The 19,720-nt window shown below is 40.6% G+C and overlaps 1 protein-coding gene across 1 annotated transcript in view; it reads left to right on the top strand.

Annotated features, from left to right (window-relative positions):
* LSAMP (limbic system associated membrane protein) overlaps nt 1–19,720 on the top strand; it is a 658,124-nt gene that overhangs the window by 593,211 nt on the left and 45,193 nt on the right. Inside the window, exon 4 of the mRNA XM_045902916.3 lies at nt 15,214–15,348. Within this exon, the coding sequence (XP_045758872.1) occupies nt 15,214–15,348 (135 nt within the window). The remainder of the gene's footprint in view (nt 1–15,213; nt 15,349–19,720) is intronic.

The following is a 19,720-nucleotide window of genomic DNA, read 5'->3' as shown; positions in this document are numbered from 1 at the left end:
GCTAACCCTAAGCAACATCAGTTGTAAAGAAAGAGAAAAGAATATGCCTATATAGATAAATGAACTAGCACATGTGAGCATCTCTGTGTGACACAAAATGGTAACAACAAATGGAGGTTTGAATTGTTAGCTCAGGACAGGGAATTGAATGTCACGTTCAATGCAGAATGTTGGTTCTTCTGATGAGTTCTTAACTTTTCTCCTTCAGTCTCCCCTTACCTAAAAATTGGATTGAGCCCTTTGGCCATGATCAGGATCATGGGCCAAAGCTAAACTTGTCAGCTAAAGTTAATTGAAGTCCCTTGAGAGAAGAAAAGGGCCGTGCCCCTGAATGACAGACTACTAAAATCAGGTGGCTGGTTCCCAAATGTAGGTGTGCCCAGGGATCACTTAGGGAGCTTTATAAACACATGGATTCCTGGGCCTCACCTCTGCTGGTTCTGATTCAGTAAGTCTTTGAAATGACCCAGTGATCCACATATATATAATAAGCTCGCAGTGGGATTCTTATATAGGTGGTCCGTGGATCACACTTTGAGAAACAATAGAGTAGATGCTGACAGGAACCGGAGATAAGCTGATTACCACAGCTGGGCACGATATTAGCATAATTTTTCTAAAGTGAAAGCAAAAGAAAAAAATACATTGATTCACATAGCTACTTTTTTTTTTTTAAGATTTTATTTATTTATTTGAGAGAGAGAGAATGAGAGACAGAGAGCATGAGAGGGAGGAGGGTCAGAGGGAGAAGCAGACTCCCCGCCGAGCAGGGAGCCCGATGCGGGACTCGATCCCGGGACTCCAGGATCATGACCTGAGCCGAAGGCAGTCGCTTAACCAACTGAGCCACCCAGGTGCCCACACATAGCTACTTTTTTATTTTAAAAACAGTGGCAAGAGTTTAAAAATCCATCTGAGGAAATATTTTCTGCAAATATCTGATGCATGGAGGGCATTTATAAAGAGTATTGAGTAATGTATTAGACAATATATTTGCCTGAAGTTTATGAAATACATAGAAAGTATGTTCAAAAGGGTAATTTTTTTTAGTCTTTATAGAAAAGCCTGTGGTCTCACTTCAGTGAAGCCATTTCTAGGAAGTGCAGAAATAATGATGGTCCAACTGGTTTGCTTTCTAAATACGTGATCCTTTGATAGACTCCAGAGGCTCTTAAATAAATGGATGGTAGCATGCTGAGTAGATATGCTGTCTCCATCAGTTTGGGCTGCTATAACAAAGTACCATAGAGTGGGTGGCTTACACAACAGACATTTATTTCTCATAGTTCTGGAGGCTGAGAAGTCCAACATCAAGGCGCCGGCAGGTTCAGTATCTAGTGAGAGCTCACTTCTTGGTTCATAGATGGGTGTCTTCTTCCTGTCCTCACATAGAAGAAGGGGTCAAGAGAGCTTTCTGGAGTCCTTTCTTAAAGGGCACTATTCCCATTCATGAGAACCCCACCCTCATGACTTAGTCACTTCCCAAAGGCCCCACATCTTAATACTACCACTTTGGGAGTGGGATTTCAATACGCTTTGTGGTTATCAAGGGTCTAAAACAAGCATTTGACAGATCCTAGGTTGAAATCCATTAGAGCAACTGAATCTCTGAATAGTTATTCTGGTGGTTACAGTGAGATCCTTATAAGGTAGCTGTGAGAAGTGAGGGGGACAAACCTTTAAACAGAGTGATGACGAAATGACTTCAATACAAGACTGGAAAGTTGTCAGTTATGAACAAATGCTTGAGTACATTTCAGTGCTTGGTTGAGATAGAAAGTCTGTGCTGTATAATGTGGAAAAAAGGACTGAGCCTCATATTTTTGTATGACAGGTATTTGTTATAACGTGCTCTCTCCATCCAGAAAGGTCTCCACATGGACCCTATAAATGGTATATTTTTAAGGAGATAATTGTATAATTTTTGCCTGTTAGCTGCTGCAGGACCTAAACCACTAGCAAACTTTAAAGTTCCCAGTGAGAAAGAGAGATAGCTGAGTTTTGCCTGCTGAAGAAGTATAAAAGAAGAAGCAAACTAGGACAAAGGATGGGTTCTTTCTACTCACATCTCAGACCTCTTTTCCTTTCCTGGAAGACTTATATTCATATCATTAAGGAGACAGCTTGGGATCATTCTCAGGATATTCAGGTCCAAGGTCTATGACCATAGTGGGGCACAGAGATTTATGGGTAATGGTACTGCATCTAGGTTAGCAGGCTATTAGTCAGTGACAGACATACAATCAGAAGCATCCAGTCTTGGAGGAAGGGAGACATCGGCAACTAGATTATGATGGGCCAAGTTCATGGTTTGGTCCCACATTAGCCCCAGCTGGGGACTGGAGTGCAATCTGAGCACCAGTGACAAGGACAGAAGACTCAAGCAAACTGGCACTCAGAGTGGAGAATTGGTAGGGAAAAGGTATCTGAGTGTGCATTTGGGTACCCGCCGCCTTCAGGGCCAGCACTGCTGTCCAAAGCCCTCTGAGTAGTGAGGAAAGAACTTCTAAGGAAGACCAGGCTTGCATCTCAGTGCTTCAGGACAGAGTGGGCTGGCCCTGCAGGTCGCAGTTCTTTACTAGCAACAGTCAGACAGTATAGAGGGTAGGGGAGAACCGACGTGCGCGCATACAGTCACTAAAACTCTTTCTTGTCCAGCTAATTAGAGAACTGTTCTGTTTTTCTATAAATTGACGTCCTTGCTGGTATTCCTCCTGTCATTTGGTATTGGTGTCTTATTTCCATATTAATTCTTCTGTCTTTAGGCCAGAAATAGAAATCTCAGAGATTTTCTTTTTCATTATGAGAAACCTACCCTGAGGAGACAGCCAAAAGGGTGAATATATCTTTCCCCTATACTGGAATTCTTAAAACCAATTCCATTTTCAAAAAACTTTTAATATAAAAGTAACATATGCTTTATGTCAAAAATTCAAGCAATATAGGAGGACATAAAATGAAGGGAAATTCCCTGACTACACACTTCTGGCCCTCCAGACTCCATAATCCAGAAGACCACCACCAATATTATGTAGACATTGTATGCATACAAGCAAATGTGTTAAAAAGCATATATATGAATGTATGTATTTATGTGTGAATACAACTTATCTAACACAAACAAGATAAACTATAACTAGTATTCTGTAATCAATATATCTTAAATAGCATTACATGAATTAAATTTTCTTAATTAGGTGAATACATTTATATAAAAAGCATGACACAGTAAGCAGTTAATAAATACTAATAAATAATTCAAATATTTTGTGATAATCCTCTCCTCGCTTCGTTTTATAATTTTACAACTATACAGCATTTCGGAAAACCGTAGATCAGTTTTGCTTGTCTGCCATTTTCATATGAGGAGATTTATGCTGTATTTATTCTGTTTTATTTATTTTACATAACATTATGTTTGGGAGATTACCCATATTGCCACTTACAGCTGTCATCTATTCATTTTCTTTGTTGTATGGTATTTTATTTTATGAATATGCAACAATTTATTTACTTTTTACACAATATGGGTGTTTCCAGTGCTGCTTGGAACATTGCTGAACATGGTAGTGGAATTGCTGGGTCGTATGCATGTGCTCAGCTTTAGGAGATATTGTCACACAGATTCCCCAGATAGTCAAACCAGCCTACTGACTTCAAATGTTCAACTTTGGAAGAAATGTGGCCCTTTTATGTCCTTTTTATTTAAATACATTTTTTATCTTTTCCTTTATGTATTTATTTTGTTGATGAAGGGTTTGTACTACAGAAAATACTACAGAAAATACTTTTTGTACTACATAAAAATATTTTCTATGTGGTCAGACTCATCTCTTTTTTATGGCTCTGTGTTTCATGACTTGCTTAGACGGTTTTCCCTCTTCAATATTATCAAATTCTTGTCTATTCTTTTTGTATTCATATAGTTTAATTTTAAATTTTGAATTATTTGTCACATCTGAATTTGTTTTGGTGAATAATATAAGGAAGCTTTTTTTTTTTTTCTCAACAAGGGAGAGCCTGTTGTTTTGACACCATTTAGCAACAATAAAAGAGAAATATCATTCATTAGGGAGTTGGTTATAGTATTGATATATAAAACTATGTTTTTTTTAATATGGCTAATACCAGTTAGGTAATAGCAAAAAAGGACCCTATTCACTAGAAATAAGAAAATATAAAATAGAATAAGCTTAATGCAAAATTCTCATGACTTAAGAAGAAAAAAAAATTGATGGATGAATAAAAAAGACTTAAATGTGATACCTATTCTTAAACAGAATCAAGATTATAAACCTATATCTCTGTAAATAAACCTATAAATCTGATACAAAACCAATCAAAAAGCTGAATATTTATTTTTGGTTTGATTTAGAAAATAATTCTAAAGTTCATCTGAAAAAGATATATGGAACCAATCATGAAAATTTTAAGAAATGACTATCCATATCTGTAATTAAAATGTATTAAAAGCTATGGTAGGGGGGTAGCCAGGGTTCAGCTGGGAGAGTGTGCAATTCTTGATCTCAGGGTTGTAAGTTCGAGCCCTGAATATGCAACAATTTATTTAATTGGTTGGACATAGAGTTTACTTAAAAAAAAAAAAAAAAAGCTATGGTAATTCAACAGGTATAAATTTAACAGGTATAAAAACTCATTTTTATTACCCACTCTCCCCCAACATAGATTAAAAGTTAAAAAATAAAATAGTAGGCGACTAGGCCAAGAATAGACAAAAAGAGTAAAAAGACAACAGAATCAAGAAATAAACCAAATTGTAAATAGGAGTAGCATTTAAAATCATTGACAAAAATATGATTAATAGTTTTTAACAGAAACTGGTTCACATATAATTTCCAAAACCTTTAATCCATTTCCCACTCATGTGAAATAAAGTCAAGGCCTCCAGAACTGTTTAATTGTATTTATCCCTGATGAGAATGTAAGTTCCATAAGAGTGAGAACAATATCTTTCTTCTACTTCCTATTTCTTATAATTACTGTTTATAATTGTACTTCAGAAGCCATGCTCTGCTATTCAGACCACACCCCACTTGCATATATGTTTTTAAGTATTTAGGCCTTTTATACTAAAAATTTGTATTTTGAATTATTCATCTTATTCAGCATGTGGAGGCACCCATCTGTATCCCCTTTTTCCCCTAAATGGTTAGTTCCTTATTTTTGTCTATAGTTATCTTCCTTGGTTTATAAAGATCTAAGAAAATAAATGAATAAGGAAATGAAGAGTAAAAAAATAAGTTAGTTTTACTCTTCATTTATATCCAGTTGTTTTGAAGGGATCTCCACTTGAATACCCTTTTGGGATTCAAATTCAACAGGTATAAAAACTAAATTTTATTACCCATTTCTCTATTTCTCCCCAACTTAAAATGTCATCCAGTCCACAAATCAGTCAAACCAAGAAATTCCGGGTCATCCCTTTCCTTCCCTCGCCACTTTAATTAAGGGGAATTTGTGGAAGTAGCGCCTTCCCATCGGGCTGGGCCAGTCTGGTGGGCTTTCTTCATTTCATCCCTCTAAACCTCTGTGGTGGCCTTTTTCTCTGCCTTTGTTTTTATTTAAAAAGAAGTGGAGGAAACATCCTCATGCGGTGCTTTTTAAATGAAGTGACTTGTCAAGTCGGAGACTGTGGCAGTAATCTGAAAAGCAGTAAATTTAGCGACCCTCACTTGCACTGCCAGCCTGCCACGCGCTTGAAACATAAAGAGCAGTGGAGACAAATCGTTGCTGTTTTCCTATTAAGCTTTGGCCCACTAGCCTCGTAGCCTTCCAGGAGCGCGTGGGCCCGGCCGGCGACAGCCACCGCTTTCCAGAGCAGGTGCGGCTTGCTCCTGGCCCCGCTCCGCCTCGACGCCAGCGCTCCCGGCACTCCCGCTGCGATCCATCTGCTTCCCAGAAAGGCCAAAAACCCGGGGCCAGGGTGGAGGGGTGCTGTACACACAGGGCTGCAACCCAAGCCGAGTGCTGATAGGGGTACTTCCTAGTTCCTACGTTTGGGGCCCAGAGCAAGAAGCAAATTGCCAGACTCCTCAGGATTATTCTCGTGGAGCCCGGAGCTGCCCGCCTTATGTTAAACGGGAACATTCTAAGAACATCAATTTAGTTCATGCTTAAACCATTTCCTTTTCTGACCTACCCCCACTCTTTACTCCTCTTTTCTCTTCATTACTTATTTATTGACTTTAAGCAAGAACAGTTCTCTAAATTGGATCGAACAGCTCACTTAGCAGCGAGGCTAGCCGGAGAAGTGAGGCGAGGATTTGGGGGTGAGCCCAGATGAGGTCACTGCAACATGGGGGCCTGGAATGAAAGGGCAGAGGGCCAGATGGGGTTATTGCCTGCTTTGTTTTAATTACCTTTCAGAGGCTTCTGTGGCAGTCACAAAACTACGCCTAGCGATCCTTCCACAGTGCAATTGCCCTGCTGAGTTTAACACATTCACTTACAAAATGCCGATTGATTTATGTGACTCTTGAGAACAGCAACCGCTGTTCCTCACCTCTCTGGATATTTCATCCTCAACCATGGCAGAAGCTAATGACAGGTCACGTGACACCCCCGACAGCTCTGATGGCAATGGTGAGAGATCATGGTTCTTGCTGCCTATGACCAGTTCTAATCTCTACGTCACCCCCTTCTTATGAAATCATCCAGGAAACAGACACCTGCTGGAATTTTTATTTTTATTTTATTCCAAAGGACTTTTCCAAGGTTTTTGGTTTGTTTTTTTGTTTTTGTTTTTGTTTTTGTTTCTGGTTTTACCTCCTTGCCTCTTCTTCCCCACACCTTTAGGAAAATAAAAATTAAGTAAGACAGTGAGTCCCCACTTTAGGACATCATGCTATGTCATACAAATGTTCTGCAGTCTCTACTACAGTGGTTTGAATTCCCACCAATGTCTATTATTACACATTTAATCCACACGTAGCCCCAGTCTCTTAATAACTCCGTATTTCTGGGTGCTTGAGGAACGTACTCTCCAGGATGTTCCAAGAAAACCTGATACCAACCATGTGAAGAATGAAACTCATTATCTTCACTCCAGATTAAGCGCTTCTTCCTAATTTCCCAAGTGGTGCCAACTGCATTCAAACCCAGGAGGTCCTTAACTTTCAACATACGTGCTGCATTGGAATACAGTTCATACTGAAGAAAACTCAAATGGACTACAGGAGGACCCAGGGCAAGTGAAAGTCCAAGTATGTGGCACACATTCCCTTCTTCGGCTCTCACAGACATTGCCACTCTTTTCCACTGAGCCCAGACTCTGCCTCAGATTCCTTCTCAATATTATCCTCCCAGCAGCCACTGCCAATTAGTCAGGATTGATGATGACTATTTGACATCCTTGAAGAACCATCTCCACTTTCAACAGCAGTTCACAGGGCAGCTTAGCACAACAGAATGTAGGATTTAGCACCAAGAAGCTGGTACTGAGTATAAGTGGTGTTGATATAAAAAGGACTTTATTTTTTTAAAGATTATTTATTTATTTATTTAGAGAGCTGGAGCAGGGGAAGGGGTAGCGGGAGAGGGAGAAAAAGAATCTCAAGCAGACTCTGCGCTCAGAGCAGAGCCCAATGTGGAGCTTGATCTCATGCCCCTGAGATAGTGAACTGAGCCGAAATCAAAAGTCAGACGCTTAACCGACTGAGCCGCCCAGGTGCCCAAAAGGATTTTAAACAAGGAATTCTGTGCTTATACACTGTGTTTTCTCCAGAAATGAAAGACAGAGTGGGAGGTAGAGAAGGAAGGAAAGAAGGGAGTGAGGGAAAAAGAGAGAGGGAAGAAGAGAGAGGAGAAGGAAAGAAGGAAGGAAGGAAGGAAGGAAGGAAGGAAGGAAGGAAGGAAGGAAGGAAGGAAGGAAGGAAGGAAGGAAGGAAGGAAAAAACATTATAAAAAAATGCTATTTTACTCAGTACCTTGTGGGTGCTGGAAGGCTCCATTTGTACCTTCATTGAGATGCAGAGGTACTAAACACAGTAAATTCAGAGTCTTCACACCACGCCTCACATCATGCTGCTCATTTCTCCTATATGGAAAACTCTGTTTCAAGCAGGCTAGCCAGATTGCCACACCCTTTCACAATTTGCCAGCTCTGATTTTCTGCACTTGTGTTTTTCAGCTTCCTCAAAACTCACTCCTCCCAGTTACTCTTTCCTAATATAAGAAGTCCATTCTACACTGCTCCTGTTGGCATCTGTGTGCACCAGTGTCTTCGGTGGGGCTTCTATAAATAAGTAGGTGGTGCTAAACTTCTAAACTATCAGCTTTTTTTTTTTTTCTCATATATTGCTTCATTTGGTTCTTTCAATAAGAAAGTTAAGTGGACAAACCTTATAAAACCTGAAGGCTGTTTCTTACTTTCTTTATCTATAACTGAGCCACATTGTTTTGGAAATTCCCCATTTCCCATTCTCAAACTCCCATTTTATACTCAGTAGACAGAAATAGAGCAGATTCTGAGAGCTAAGAGACCAGCTAACCATAGCATCTCAGGGCACTGAGTGATAAAAGCGGACATGCTTCATTGGGAACCTGGGCTCCAAAAGCCCACAGACTGGTTCAAACTTCAGCTCTCCTTAATAACCTTATATACCTGGGCAAGTTCCTTTAAGGTCTTCTCTAAACCTGGATTCCCATGTTTCCTCATCTGTAAGCACTCGAACGCAGTATTGTGCATTAAATGAGATAATATCTGAGTCACCTAGCACAGTGCCTAGTACGCGTTTATTAAGTGGTAGCTCCATCAGCAGTCACCCTGCAATATTTCTGGAGCACCCCAGCATCCAGCATCATGCTGCACACCCTGGTGCGGAGGGGAGGGGTCCAATGATGAGCAACACAAGATATGGTCCCTACAATGGAAGATTCGCTATTATCGATACAATTCCCCTTGTAAAAAACGGAACATAGGGGCACCTGGGTGGCTCAGTGGGTTAAGCGTCTGCCTTCAGCTCAGGTCATGATCCCAGGGTCTTGGGATCGAGCCCCAATCGGGCTCCCTGCTCAGTGAGAAGCGTGCTTCTCCCTCTCCCACTCCCCCTGCTTGTGTTCCCTCTCTCGTTGTGTCTCTCTCTGTCAAATAAATAAATAAAATCTTTAAAAAAAAAAAAAAAAAGGAACATAGGGAATCCTGATTTCAAGCCTAGCATTTAGAAGGGCAGAACAGTTTCTAAAAACTGACACCAGATAGGAGGTAATGGTTAAGTATGAGTACAATAACAGAATGTCATGCCCCAGGAATAAAAAGGATGTGTAGATGGCAGCTTCCGGTTGGATGCTGAGCTCAAACTGTCAGCTAGCTGATTTTTTGTATGTGAAAGCAAAAAATGCAAACCATAATGAATTGGATCTCTCTGGATGCCAAGAAAAATAATGCCAGGGCGTTCTTCTTCATTTGGCTCATGCTCATTCATAGAGCCAAAGCCAGTTGTGAATCTTTCCTGGCATTGTGCTTGCCTCTGGTTTCTGGGTACTAACTACACCCTTTGGGGCTGCAGAAGGCATGGGACCAATTTGCATAATCCACACCCTGTTGTGTCTTCCTATTCAAATGGGGAACATTTCTACAGCAGAGTAACCAAGCCCTTCCCTTCCATGTAGCTCAAATATCTCAATAGTCAAATGCCTCATTCTCTAGAGAACTCTCTCTTCTTTCATGTCCATCCCTCGAACTCTTCCTTAAAATCATCCCTATTGTATCACCATTGTATGTCTTCAATGCAGTGTTCCTCCCTGTGTCTCCTTATTCTCTTATGATTGCTACTAATGACAATTGTGTCTGCCCCCACCCCTGTCTTCCTTCAGTCATGGATCATTTACCTCCCCCCCAGCTCTCTCACGATGGGTGGTGAGATGTGGGGATGAGAAGTGGTTTCAACTTTTGGACAGAAACACTGTCAAATGCTAAAGGATCTCTCAGCTGGGATGTGAAGCTGAGAAACAAAACTTCAAAGATCTAGAGAGAAGCATGGCTGGAAATATAAACAGAACCCCATCACAGGCATATTTCTTTTTAGATTTCTTGTGTTTTTCCCCTCTTCCTTTTTTTTTTTTTTGCATGTTTGTGTAGAACGTGATGTGCCAATAATAATAAAAAAAAAAAGTAGGGAAGGAAGCAAAGAGAAGAACAGGTGAGTACGTCCTTAGGAAAAAAAAATAAAACATGAAATGTACTGTAAGAACAGAAACTTGTTACAGTATTTGAAGTTAGCACAGAAAACTTCAAATGGCATCATTGATTTGCAATCCTTTTTTCTTTTATTTTTAGAGGTAGAAGTTCATAGCTTGCTTTTGCGCACACTGTTCACTCTTCTTTCCAACCACAGGCCCACACAAACTGACACGCATACGAGCACACGTACCTTGCAAGGCAAGCTCCATTCTTTTGCTTTTCATTAATCTGTATGTGTGTTTGTGTTAAAGCTAATCTGTTTACATCCACTAGTAAATATTCAAATTTAGGAGAGTAAAGAGAATGTCAGTCCCATTTCAAACCCACCTTCCCTTCTGTGAGGGAATGATCTGCAGAGATATTATACTAAGACTCTTCTCAGAATAGGAGGAAAAAATGATTTCTCCCTGTCCTAACATGTATGAATCCTTGGAATTCTATATTTTTAAAGTCATAAAACGCTCAAATTTTAACAAGTTTTCTAAATGCTATTTCCTGTACCTCAAATAAAGAAAAAGAAAGATATCATAATGATTATTAGGGTAGTAGCCTTTTTTTTTTTTTTTTTTAATCTCAAATAGGGCACTTGTTGTCATCTCTGGGGAATTTTCAAGAATAGGCCTGTTCTGTTTAGTAAGCAAAATTTGGGTTTTAGTGAATTTGTATGCTGTTTCCTAAAAGTTCAAGTGAATGGTTAAATATAAATAAATCGCTATTTGTCTGTATGCACATGTGTAGGCGGGAAGGGGAAGGAGGGGGGTGGGAGCAAGAGAGAGGAAAGAGAGAAAGGAGGAGAGAGACCAGTGCCATGGGAACGTATTTAATTTCAAGTGGCTGCTTGCTTCCAAATGCCTGGTTGACTTTGGAAATCTGAATCAATCAACATTTCGGATGTGAACTCCACAAGTATCACCAAAGCACAATATTCTGAAGCTGCTAAGACTGTGGCACCTGGCATACTTTAATTGGCGTGATTCCTGGCTGATTTGCCTCTACGTTAGGGAACACCGAAGAGAACACTTTCCTCTTGCTGTTAGCTCTAGGCCTTTCTTTCTGACTTATGAAGAAATATTAAAAGAACTAATATGTACAATTTGAGTAAACAGTGACTATGAGGGGATATGCTAATTATGTGCAGGAGTTTGAAAGGTGCATCCACTGAGGAGGACGAGAAGTTATTTAGCCTGGTAGCTGAAAATTGCCAGGAGACACAAAAGCACATTAAGCAAAGGGAGATTTAAACTAAACACCAGATCCCAGAATAAATATAACACTCAGCGACGTGAGCAGGCTTGTGGAAATAGGTTGAGATGTTTAAAATACCAAAATATTGAAATTTGCATTTCGAGTAAACATTTATGCCAGGGCAGAAAATAATAGATAGGAACAAGAGAAAGGCCCACGTTGTAGCCAGGGGGCTTTATTCCAACCAGAGAACATCACAACAGGTTAAGTGTCACCCTCTGGCCTGAGAGCCCTCTTGAGGTTGAGAGAGTAGAGGGAAATGGGGACAGGACCCTTGGGTTGATAGCAGCTAGACAGAGTGAACTGAAAGAATGGAGGGGAAAAGTGCCCTGAGGGGGACAGATATACCAGGGCAAAGGGAGAGGAGCAAGAGAATCTGAGCGCATTTTAGAATTCTGACTCAAGGTGAACAACGTGTACTCCATGCTTTGAACAAAAAACTGCACTTGATCAGATAAAAGGTATGTCATGGTGACTGTTTCCACCTGGGGGCTTTGTTGGTATCACCACACCTTTTTTTTTAAAGATTTTATTTATTTATTTGAGAGAGAGAGAGCACCTGAGAGAGAGAGAGCACGAGTGGGGGAGGAGGGGTAGAGGGAGAAGCAGACTCTCTGCCAATGCGGGACTCGATTCCAGGACCCTGGGATCATGACCTGAGCTGAAGGCAGACACTTAACCGACTGAGCCATCTAGGCGCCCTCGACACACCTTTTTTTGAACCAACAACTCCACCCAGCAAATCCATCCTCAGGACACAGCCAGAGATGCCCTGTCCAGCTTTTCAACAGCAGAGGACTCAGCATACCCTTTCTCCCCCAGTGAATCGAAAAGAATACAGTGTTGTTGGCCATCTCTAAGAAGACCGCACTTGTTCTTAACGGACAGCTCAGTACCCACCCAGGAATGAGGTTGATGGAGGTGGGGGCCTGGCAGGGAAGAAATCCTACACCATCCAGAAATCATTTGGAACCCTTCTTTCTTTCTTTTTTAATTTTTTTAATTTTTTATTTATTTATTTGACAATGAGAGAGAGCACAAGCAGGGGGAGTGGCAGGTGGAGGGAGAGGGAGAAGCAGGCTCCCCGCAGAGCCGGGAGCCCGATTTAAAGATTTTATTTATTTATTTTAGAGATAGAGAGTGCACAAACAGGGGGAGGGGTTGGGGAAGGGGCATAGGGGTGCTCAGCATGGAACCTGATGTTGGGCTCCATCTCACGACCCTGAGATGATGACCTGAGCAGAAACCAAGAGTCAGACACTTAACTGAGCCACCTGAGCCACGCAGGTGCCCCAAACTCTTCTTTTGTTACAATATACCATTATTCTCAAAATCAGTAATGCTGTCTTACTGTCAATTCCACCGCTGCTCTCCAGATGTTTTTAAAGAATTTATTTATTTTTGTGAGAGAGAGAGAGAGAAAGAGAGAGCAGGCACATGGGGGGGGGCGGGCAGAGGGAGAAGCAGGTTCCCTGCTGACCAGGGAGCCCAATTTGATGCAGGGCTCAATCCCAGGACCCCGGGATCATGACCTGAGCCGAAGGCAGACACTTAACCATCTGAGCTACCCAGGCACCCGTGCACTCCAGATTTTTTAATGAGTTTACATCTATTTTGGCCTGGAGTTGTCAACTGCCATTTGTCTTCAGGGTATTTGCATTTAGCTACAAGATTTTAGCATCAATTAGTTGACATGACTCTCAGTCCACAGTTGCAAGTATGCAGGAAAGATTGTTTTTTTCCTCCAAGCCCAAATTCTTCCCAGCTCATCCAGTACAGCAGACTATTACCCTTCCTAAGATTTCTGTTTTCTTTCCTACAACATTCTACTTCTGCGGCATGTTAAGTCAGGTCTGTTTCCCTGAATGTGGAGAAGAAAAAAGGTGAAAACACAGACAAGGGAAAAAATTAATCTTTTATAGATAATATGCAGCTATTTACTTAATGGACTAATTCTAAAACATTTTTAGTAGAAACATGTGCTAGGTAATGTGCAGGACTCCAGAACCAGATAATTCTATATAACTACTGTCTTTTGTTGTTGGGATTGTGTAGTCTCCTCAACACTAGTGATAGTGACAATTGACAGAAGACTTGAAGCTTAGAATAGTCCTGACAGTTGTGTTATAGGATGCTATCAAAGAGGCCCTGTGTTCTACTGGGAGCCTAGTTAACAGGCTTGGCTGACATATTTAGACAGTGAATTTGTCTCTGTGCTAGCTGTCTGTTATGTTGATTTGGCCATTGGGGAATTTCCAGAAAAGGAAAATAGCTTGTGGCATTTGAGCAAAGCTATTAATTGGTACCATTTAGTGTGGGATGACCAAGAGCAAGATTTCTTCACGGGGCAGGACCGTGTCCTTTTGCACCCTCCCCAACTGCTTTATCCTAACCCAACAGCAATGGGGTTTTGTAATTTGTTCAATTTAGAGGGTTCAATTTTTTTTTAAAGATTTTATTTATTTATTAGAGAGAGACACAGTGAGAGAGGGAATACAAGCAGGAGGAGTGGGAGAGGGAGAAGCAGGCTTCCCGCAGGCTTCCCGCTGAGCAGGGAGCCCAATGCGGGGCTCGATCCCAGGACCCTGGGATCATGACCTGAGCCGAAGGCAGACGCTCAACGACTGAGCCACCCAGGCACCCCTAGAGGGTTCAATTTAGCTGGAGTTAAAGAGGGTTCAATTTAGCTGGAGTTAAAGAGGGTTCAATTTAGCTGGAGTTAAAGTCCATAGGCCTTTTTGACCAAGCTCTTCCCCTGCTCAATCCCCTTTCCTCTTCATCTTCTTTTCCCTCAGTTCCTTTTCCTCCCCTTCCACTTCCTATTCCTTCTCTCGCGACCCCTGCCCTCTCCAGGAAGAAAGTCATTTAATCAATTATACTCCACAGGAGGGGAATTAAACAAGCCTGCCTGTCTTGAAATTTCATTACTAAATGGACACATCCAACTTTGCGGAACTTTCCAAAAAGGACCTCCAGAGCGCTAATCCTAACTGATTAAGCCAATGATATTGAGCTCCCTACCACCTCCCCCCGCCCCATGTGACACAGTCTGTCACAAAGCACAGCATCAGCAGCACATCCTCATCTATCTGGTTCCTAGTCTGAAAGCCTCAATGATGAAGCAGTTTGACACCGAGCAAGGAAACCATAGCTACATGACAGGGTTTTAAACATGACCTTTGTAAACAGAATTCCACAGAATCTGAGGGAGAAGAATGAGTTTCTCAAAAGGAAACCACTTTTCCTAATAACAACTTTGGTCGGAAGCGTGTTTTGCCACATGGTGTAACTGATGGTAACAGTGCTTCGACAGTAGTCCCTCTGAGCCCTTACAGCTCTGTGCCCAATTCCCACTGTGTTCTGAGCCCTCAACCAGTGACTAATGGGTGTAGATGCATAAACACTCTAGCTTCTTGACCCTCAGTTAGGACAACTTTGAGTGGGACATGTGCTTTCCCCAGAGCTCCCTGATGGATTAAACCAAGTTACCCTGTGTGGGATGAGACCTGTACCCTCTCTTGGCTTCTTTCTCTTCCAGGTCCCACTTTCCTACTCACCTACTGGTTTTTCCTGAGAACGCTCCTTCCATAATCACGTTCACATGACTTTTTGTCTTGGGGTCTGCTTCTGTGGGACCTGACCTCAGACAAGTGCATTGTCAAATTATTAAAAAACCATGTGTATTTACTGCTTCTGAAAAGAAAACATAGATGTTCTACTGCATATTTTAAACCTAAAAAACAATCATGCAAATTTCTGTTTTTCAGGGAGAGAGTTTGAAGGAGAAGAAGAATATCTGGAGATCCTTGGCATCACCAGGGAGCAGTCAGGCAAATATGAGTGCAAAGCTGCCAATGAAGTCTCCTCGGCGGATGTTAGACAAGTGAAGGTCACTGTGAACTGTGAGTATAGCAAAAGCCAGCAGGTGCTGTGTGCCCAGGGCCCACGTCTACCACAAGCAAGCTCTAAAGATCCCATTAACAAAAGAACATCACATTTCAAGCAGATGCCTCTCTGGTCAGGGATGCACATTTATACATTGGACACATCCAAGGGCAGGACTTGGCCTTTGAACTAGATAAATCAACTCTACCAACTCTAAATATAACCCATAATGCATTTAACAATACAGTCTGTCTTTTACTCAGACTACAGAATTAAGAAAACATGATCAGACAGCCCTAGCATTTCTGGCAATCACTATTTTGGTCTTTGTGGAGAATAAGGTCACACCGCTTTGGAAAAAGAAACAACTCATATCTGCTTCAACTGGAATCTCTCTTATTGCATTGTTTATCAGAAGGCAATAACCCATCTTCTGCTATTTAACTAACTGGTCTTGAGAACAAATTCAAGTCACTTTGGTCAGGTTATGTGTCTCCAATGGCTACCAGGGATACTTGATAAATTAGTTTGGCTATTTGTCCCAAAGTATGGGCATTAGAAACGAAGATTTCACTAAGATGCATAGGTAATGGGCATACTTTGAACTTCGCAGATGAAAAGATCCTTAGATGTAGTTCAAAAGACAGGGGGCGGGGGTGGATCCATATGATGTATGTCACAGCAAAGGAATAAAGAGAATTAGTTTACCCTGTTCAGTTAGGAGTGACTTTTCACATCATTCAAATTCAAGTTCCCACATCAAACAATTGTGGCTAGTGACAGGGACAAAGGGACATCCTGACAGTTCTCCCTTTCTATGCATTTAGTGCACACACACATACAAATACATCCCCTACACACCCATATATACATATGCACATATAACACACATATATGCATGTACATAGGCACACAGAGACACATGCACAAACACGTTAACCCATATTTGAAAATGTACTCTAGACCATTGTAAATTACTTCTCATTATCTTAAGCCTTCCATGCAGTTACCTATGTACCAGCGATTTCTATATAAATTCTATATAAATTCCTTGTCATGGTAGGTAGAATTGACTCCATTTTAGGGTTTGAGACTCTGAAGCCCAAGGAAGTAAAATTGCTTTTCCAGTGTAGAAGAAAGTGTAAGAAAAGGGATTCAGACTCTGGCCCATTTGATTCTAAAGCCCATGTTCTCAGGAGAAAGAGGAAGAGAAGGTGTTTTTCAATCCTTAGTACCCAACATGGGCAGTACTGGACTAACGGAATTACATTTAATTCTCACAGTAAACTCATGAGATAAACATCATTAGTTATACTTCAAAAATTTGTAAACTGAGGCACAGAGAGCTGAGGAAACTTGCCTGAGGTGACCTGGTCTATGCCGGGCTGCACCATTTCCCATTACCCTGCTTTAGCCTTGCAGCTTTCCTAGACAGACAGTGCAATCTCCTTCACCCCAATATCTAGAAGAATCCAGTACATAGGACTCTGCCATTGACACTTATGGCAATCATTTCCAAGAAGCGAGGGGTACATTTGATGAGCTCTGAAGTGCTTTTGTCCTGGCGCTGTCTGCGATTTTTTTTTTAGTAATAGAGTTTTGAAATGCCAGTATTACTATTCTTTTTCAGGGCTGGCTGTGTATCAAAGACACATTAATGATCTCAATGTTATAAAATGCTTTAGGACCTTTTTTTCACATGAAAGGCAATTTCTCTGGGTGTTTATGTAAGTTTATAATTAGGTTAGTTAGGTTCTTTTATGTACACACAGCCATGCCATCATCTTCCACCTCTTCTCTGACTTTTAGAGTTAAGATTTCATTTTCTCTTAATTGACCTTCATCATAATTAGATTTCTGAAAGTCCAATCATGGAGTACATAGAAAATATTTATGCTTCCATTGTGTGAAACATCAAAGTGGCCCGCATTGCAGATGGTTCCCAAGATCAAAGCCAGCCGCCTGGGCCCTATTATTATTAGCGCAATTAGTCTGACATTGCTCCTTCTTGACTGTCCCCATAGTGTAACTTAGAGCAGAAGAAAATACTGATAATTTTTAAGAAAAGGCTTTTATGAAGATGTGAGCTTTTCCTAGTGATGAGTGAACCATGGAAGAATATAGACAGAACCTCAAGATTCTGAAAAGATATCTAATAACAAATTACATGGAGTTTTATAATGAGCTTAGTTAAACATACAGAATGTTATGTCCTAAACAACAGCACCTAGCACATACCTGACCTTATAAAAATTGCTCAGTGAATGTTGACTGAATGAGTAGGTAAAAACTCATAGGTAAAGTCTGCCCTCTTAACATTTCTTCAAACTCAGTCACAAATCAGGAAATACATTCTAATATCAATTTCCTTTGTAATCACCTTTTTTACCAACACTGCATAAGCTGTGTTTATATTACATTAAAACAACTAGCCATTGTACCTGTTGTACTGTTCATACAATATGTCCTCTTTAAATGTAGTTGTATTAAGTAGATGAAGTCTCCAGGATTGAATTACAGAACCAGGTCTGGCTAGAAAAACTTGGTCCTACAGAGAAATATCCAGTATTACCTGCATCACTTCATCTAAGCCTCTGTACTGTGAAAGTGTCCCATTATTTAAAGGATTCCTCTTCCTTTTCAAAACACAGGGTTTGGAATTAGTTCAGGGGATCAGGATGGCTAAGATAAATAATGACTAAATAGCTTATTGTAATGAAACAGACCCTGAGTACCACTGGAAAAAAAAAAATCCCAATGCTGGTAATTTTCTCCTACAAGCATTTCATTGATTCATTTACTCAGTTGCCAACAGATATTTGTTGCAGGACCCTGAGAAGCTAGAGTAGTAAATGAAAGATGTAGACACAACAGTTTCTCCTGTTTACGTCATAAGCTGGATTCTACGGTCTCTCCTTTTTACTTCTCTTGGATAATCCTTCTCCACAGTTGGTTTAGAGCATTGCATATAGCCATTTGACAAGCAAAATCTATTTTCTAAGTAGTGAGAGGTCTTGGAGTTTACAGAAGCTAAATTATTGACCTGAAATCTCTTCAACTAAATAAGCTTATTACTAGTACAATAGACAGGACTTCTGGTTTCTTGTATCTTACTTACAGTATAGCTGCTCATTTCTTCCAGATACCATCCCTAGGGACAACTGTGCTTTCCTTACAGATTCCCTCAATTTCAGTTCTCACAGTGTATTAAAAGTAGCTACTTGGGTTTACCTCATCCTAGTGCCCAGTATCCTGAGGATAATATCTAGTGCATAGTCAACATTCAATAAATGCAGACTGTTAAGTTTATCTGGATTCTCCTTAAACTGAACTCTTTTCCTGTTTCTGTAGAAATACTTCTCCAAAGCTGCCCCCAACTCTCAAGCAATCCCTCCATCCCATTAACCAGCTAATATTCCTACTTTCCACCTTTTCACAACGATGTCTCCAACTAGGTTCACACTACCAAGCTTCTTTCTCCTCTATTCGTCTCCCTTTGAACTCAGCTCTGCCTCCACATTGATGTCCAGAACTAACTCAACACAGATAGGGGGGACATGGACCCTGGCATTTCTAAGGCTCCTGCTTACATTTGATAGCCATTTATTAGAGGAGGTAGAGGTTACTTACCATAGAATCTACAACTGGGACTGGAGACATCCACTGTCTCCAGATAATATATATGCATTTTAACTGAACTCCTCAGTGCTTTGATTCAAAAATCACCTAATGATGAGACTTCAAGAAAATGACTGCTCATAATGGAACCAGAGTGGCTACTTTCTCTGGATATTCATAGCTACAGCTACGCATTCTCCATGCCAACCTTTAGTTTATTCTTATATTTGGCATGGTTTCAGTAAAGACATGTCCTAATGCTTATGACTCTATTATGGGACCTCCAGAGGAAATATCCAGTACGAATCCAGAGTATTAAAATCTTCTACCATAACTTTGCAATGTGAACAAGAACCATAATTTTCTGAATTCTTTCAGAGTACCAAGACTGTGCTAGAGGTTTTGTATGATTCACTGTAGTCATCACATTGACAGTGGCTAACCAAGGAGGGAGGTGTATTGGGCCTGAACTGCCCCAGCAAGGAGATATTTACTTTATCTGACATTATTTAGTATGTTAAGTTTAGTATTTCTGGGACATAGTGTTTAAAAAAAAAAAAGATTACTTTAAGTTAGTTCTATTATCTTTAAATTCTCGAAAGATAGTACTTTTCTTATTGCCTCTATTCTCTGCCCCTCCTCCGTTTGTCCACCATTGCACACTAACCCTGAAAGATAATCAAATCATCCGTCTACAGAGAGGACAAAAACAGAGCTCAGAGAATATAAGCATTGTTGGCCATAAAATCGAAGAACTTGTGAGTGGTAGGT

Source organism: Mirounga angustirostris, unplaced genomic scaffold (assembly GCF_029215605.1).
Source record: "Mirounga angustirostris isolate CCGP_5_RB_7025 unplaced genomic scaffold, mMirAng1.0.hap1 SCAF_1, whole genome shotgun sequence".
In the NCBI taxonomy this organism is placed as follows: Eukaryota; Metazoa; Chordata; class Mammalia; order Carnivora; family Phocidae; genus Mirounga; species Mirounga angustirostris.
This window is presented reverse-complemented; position numbering and strand designations above follow the sequence as displayed.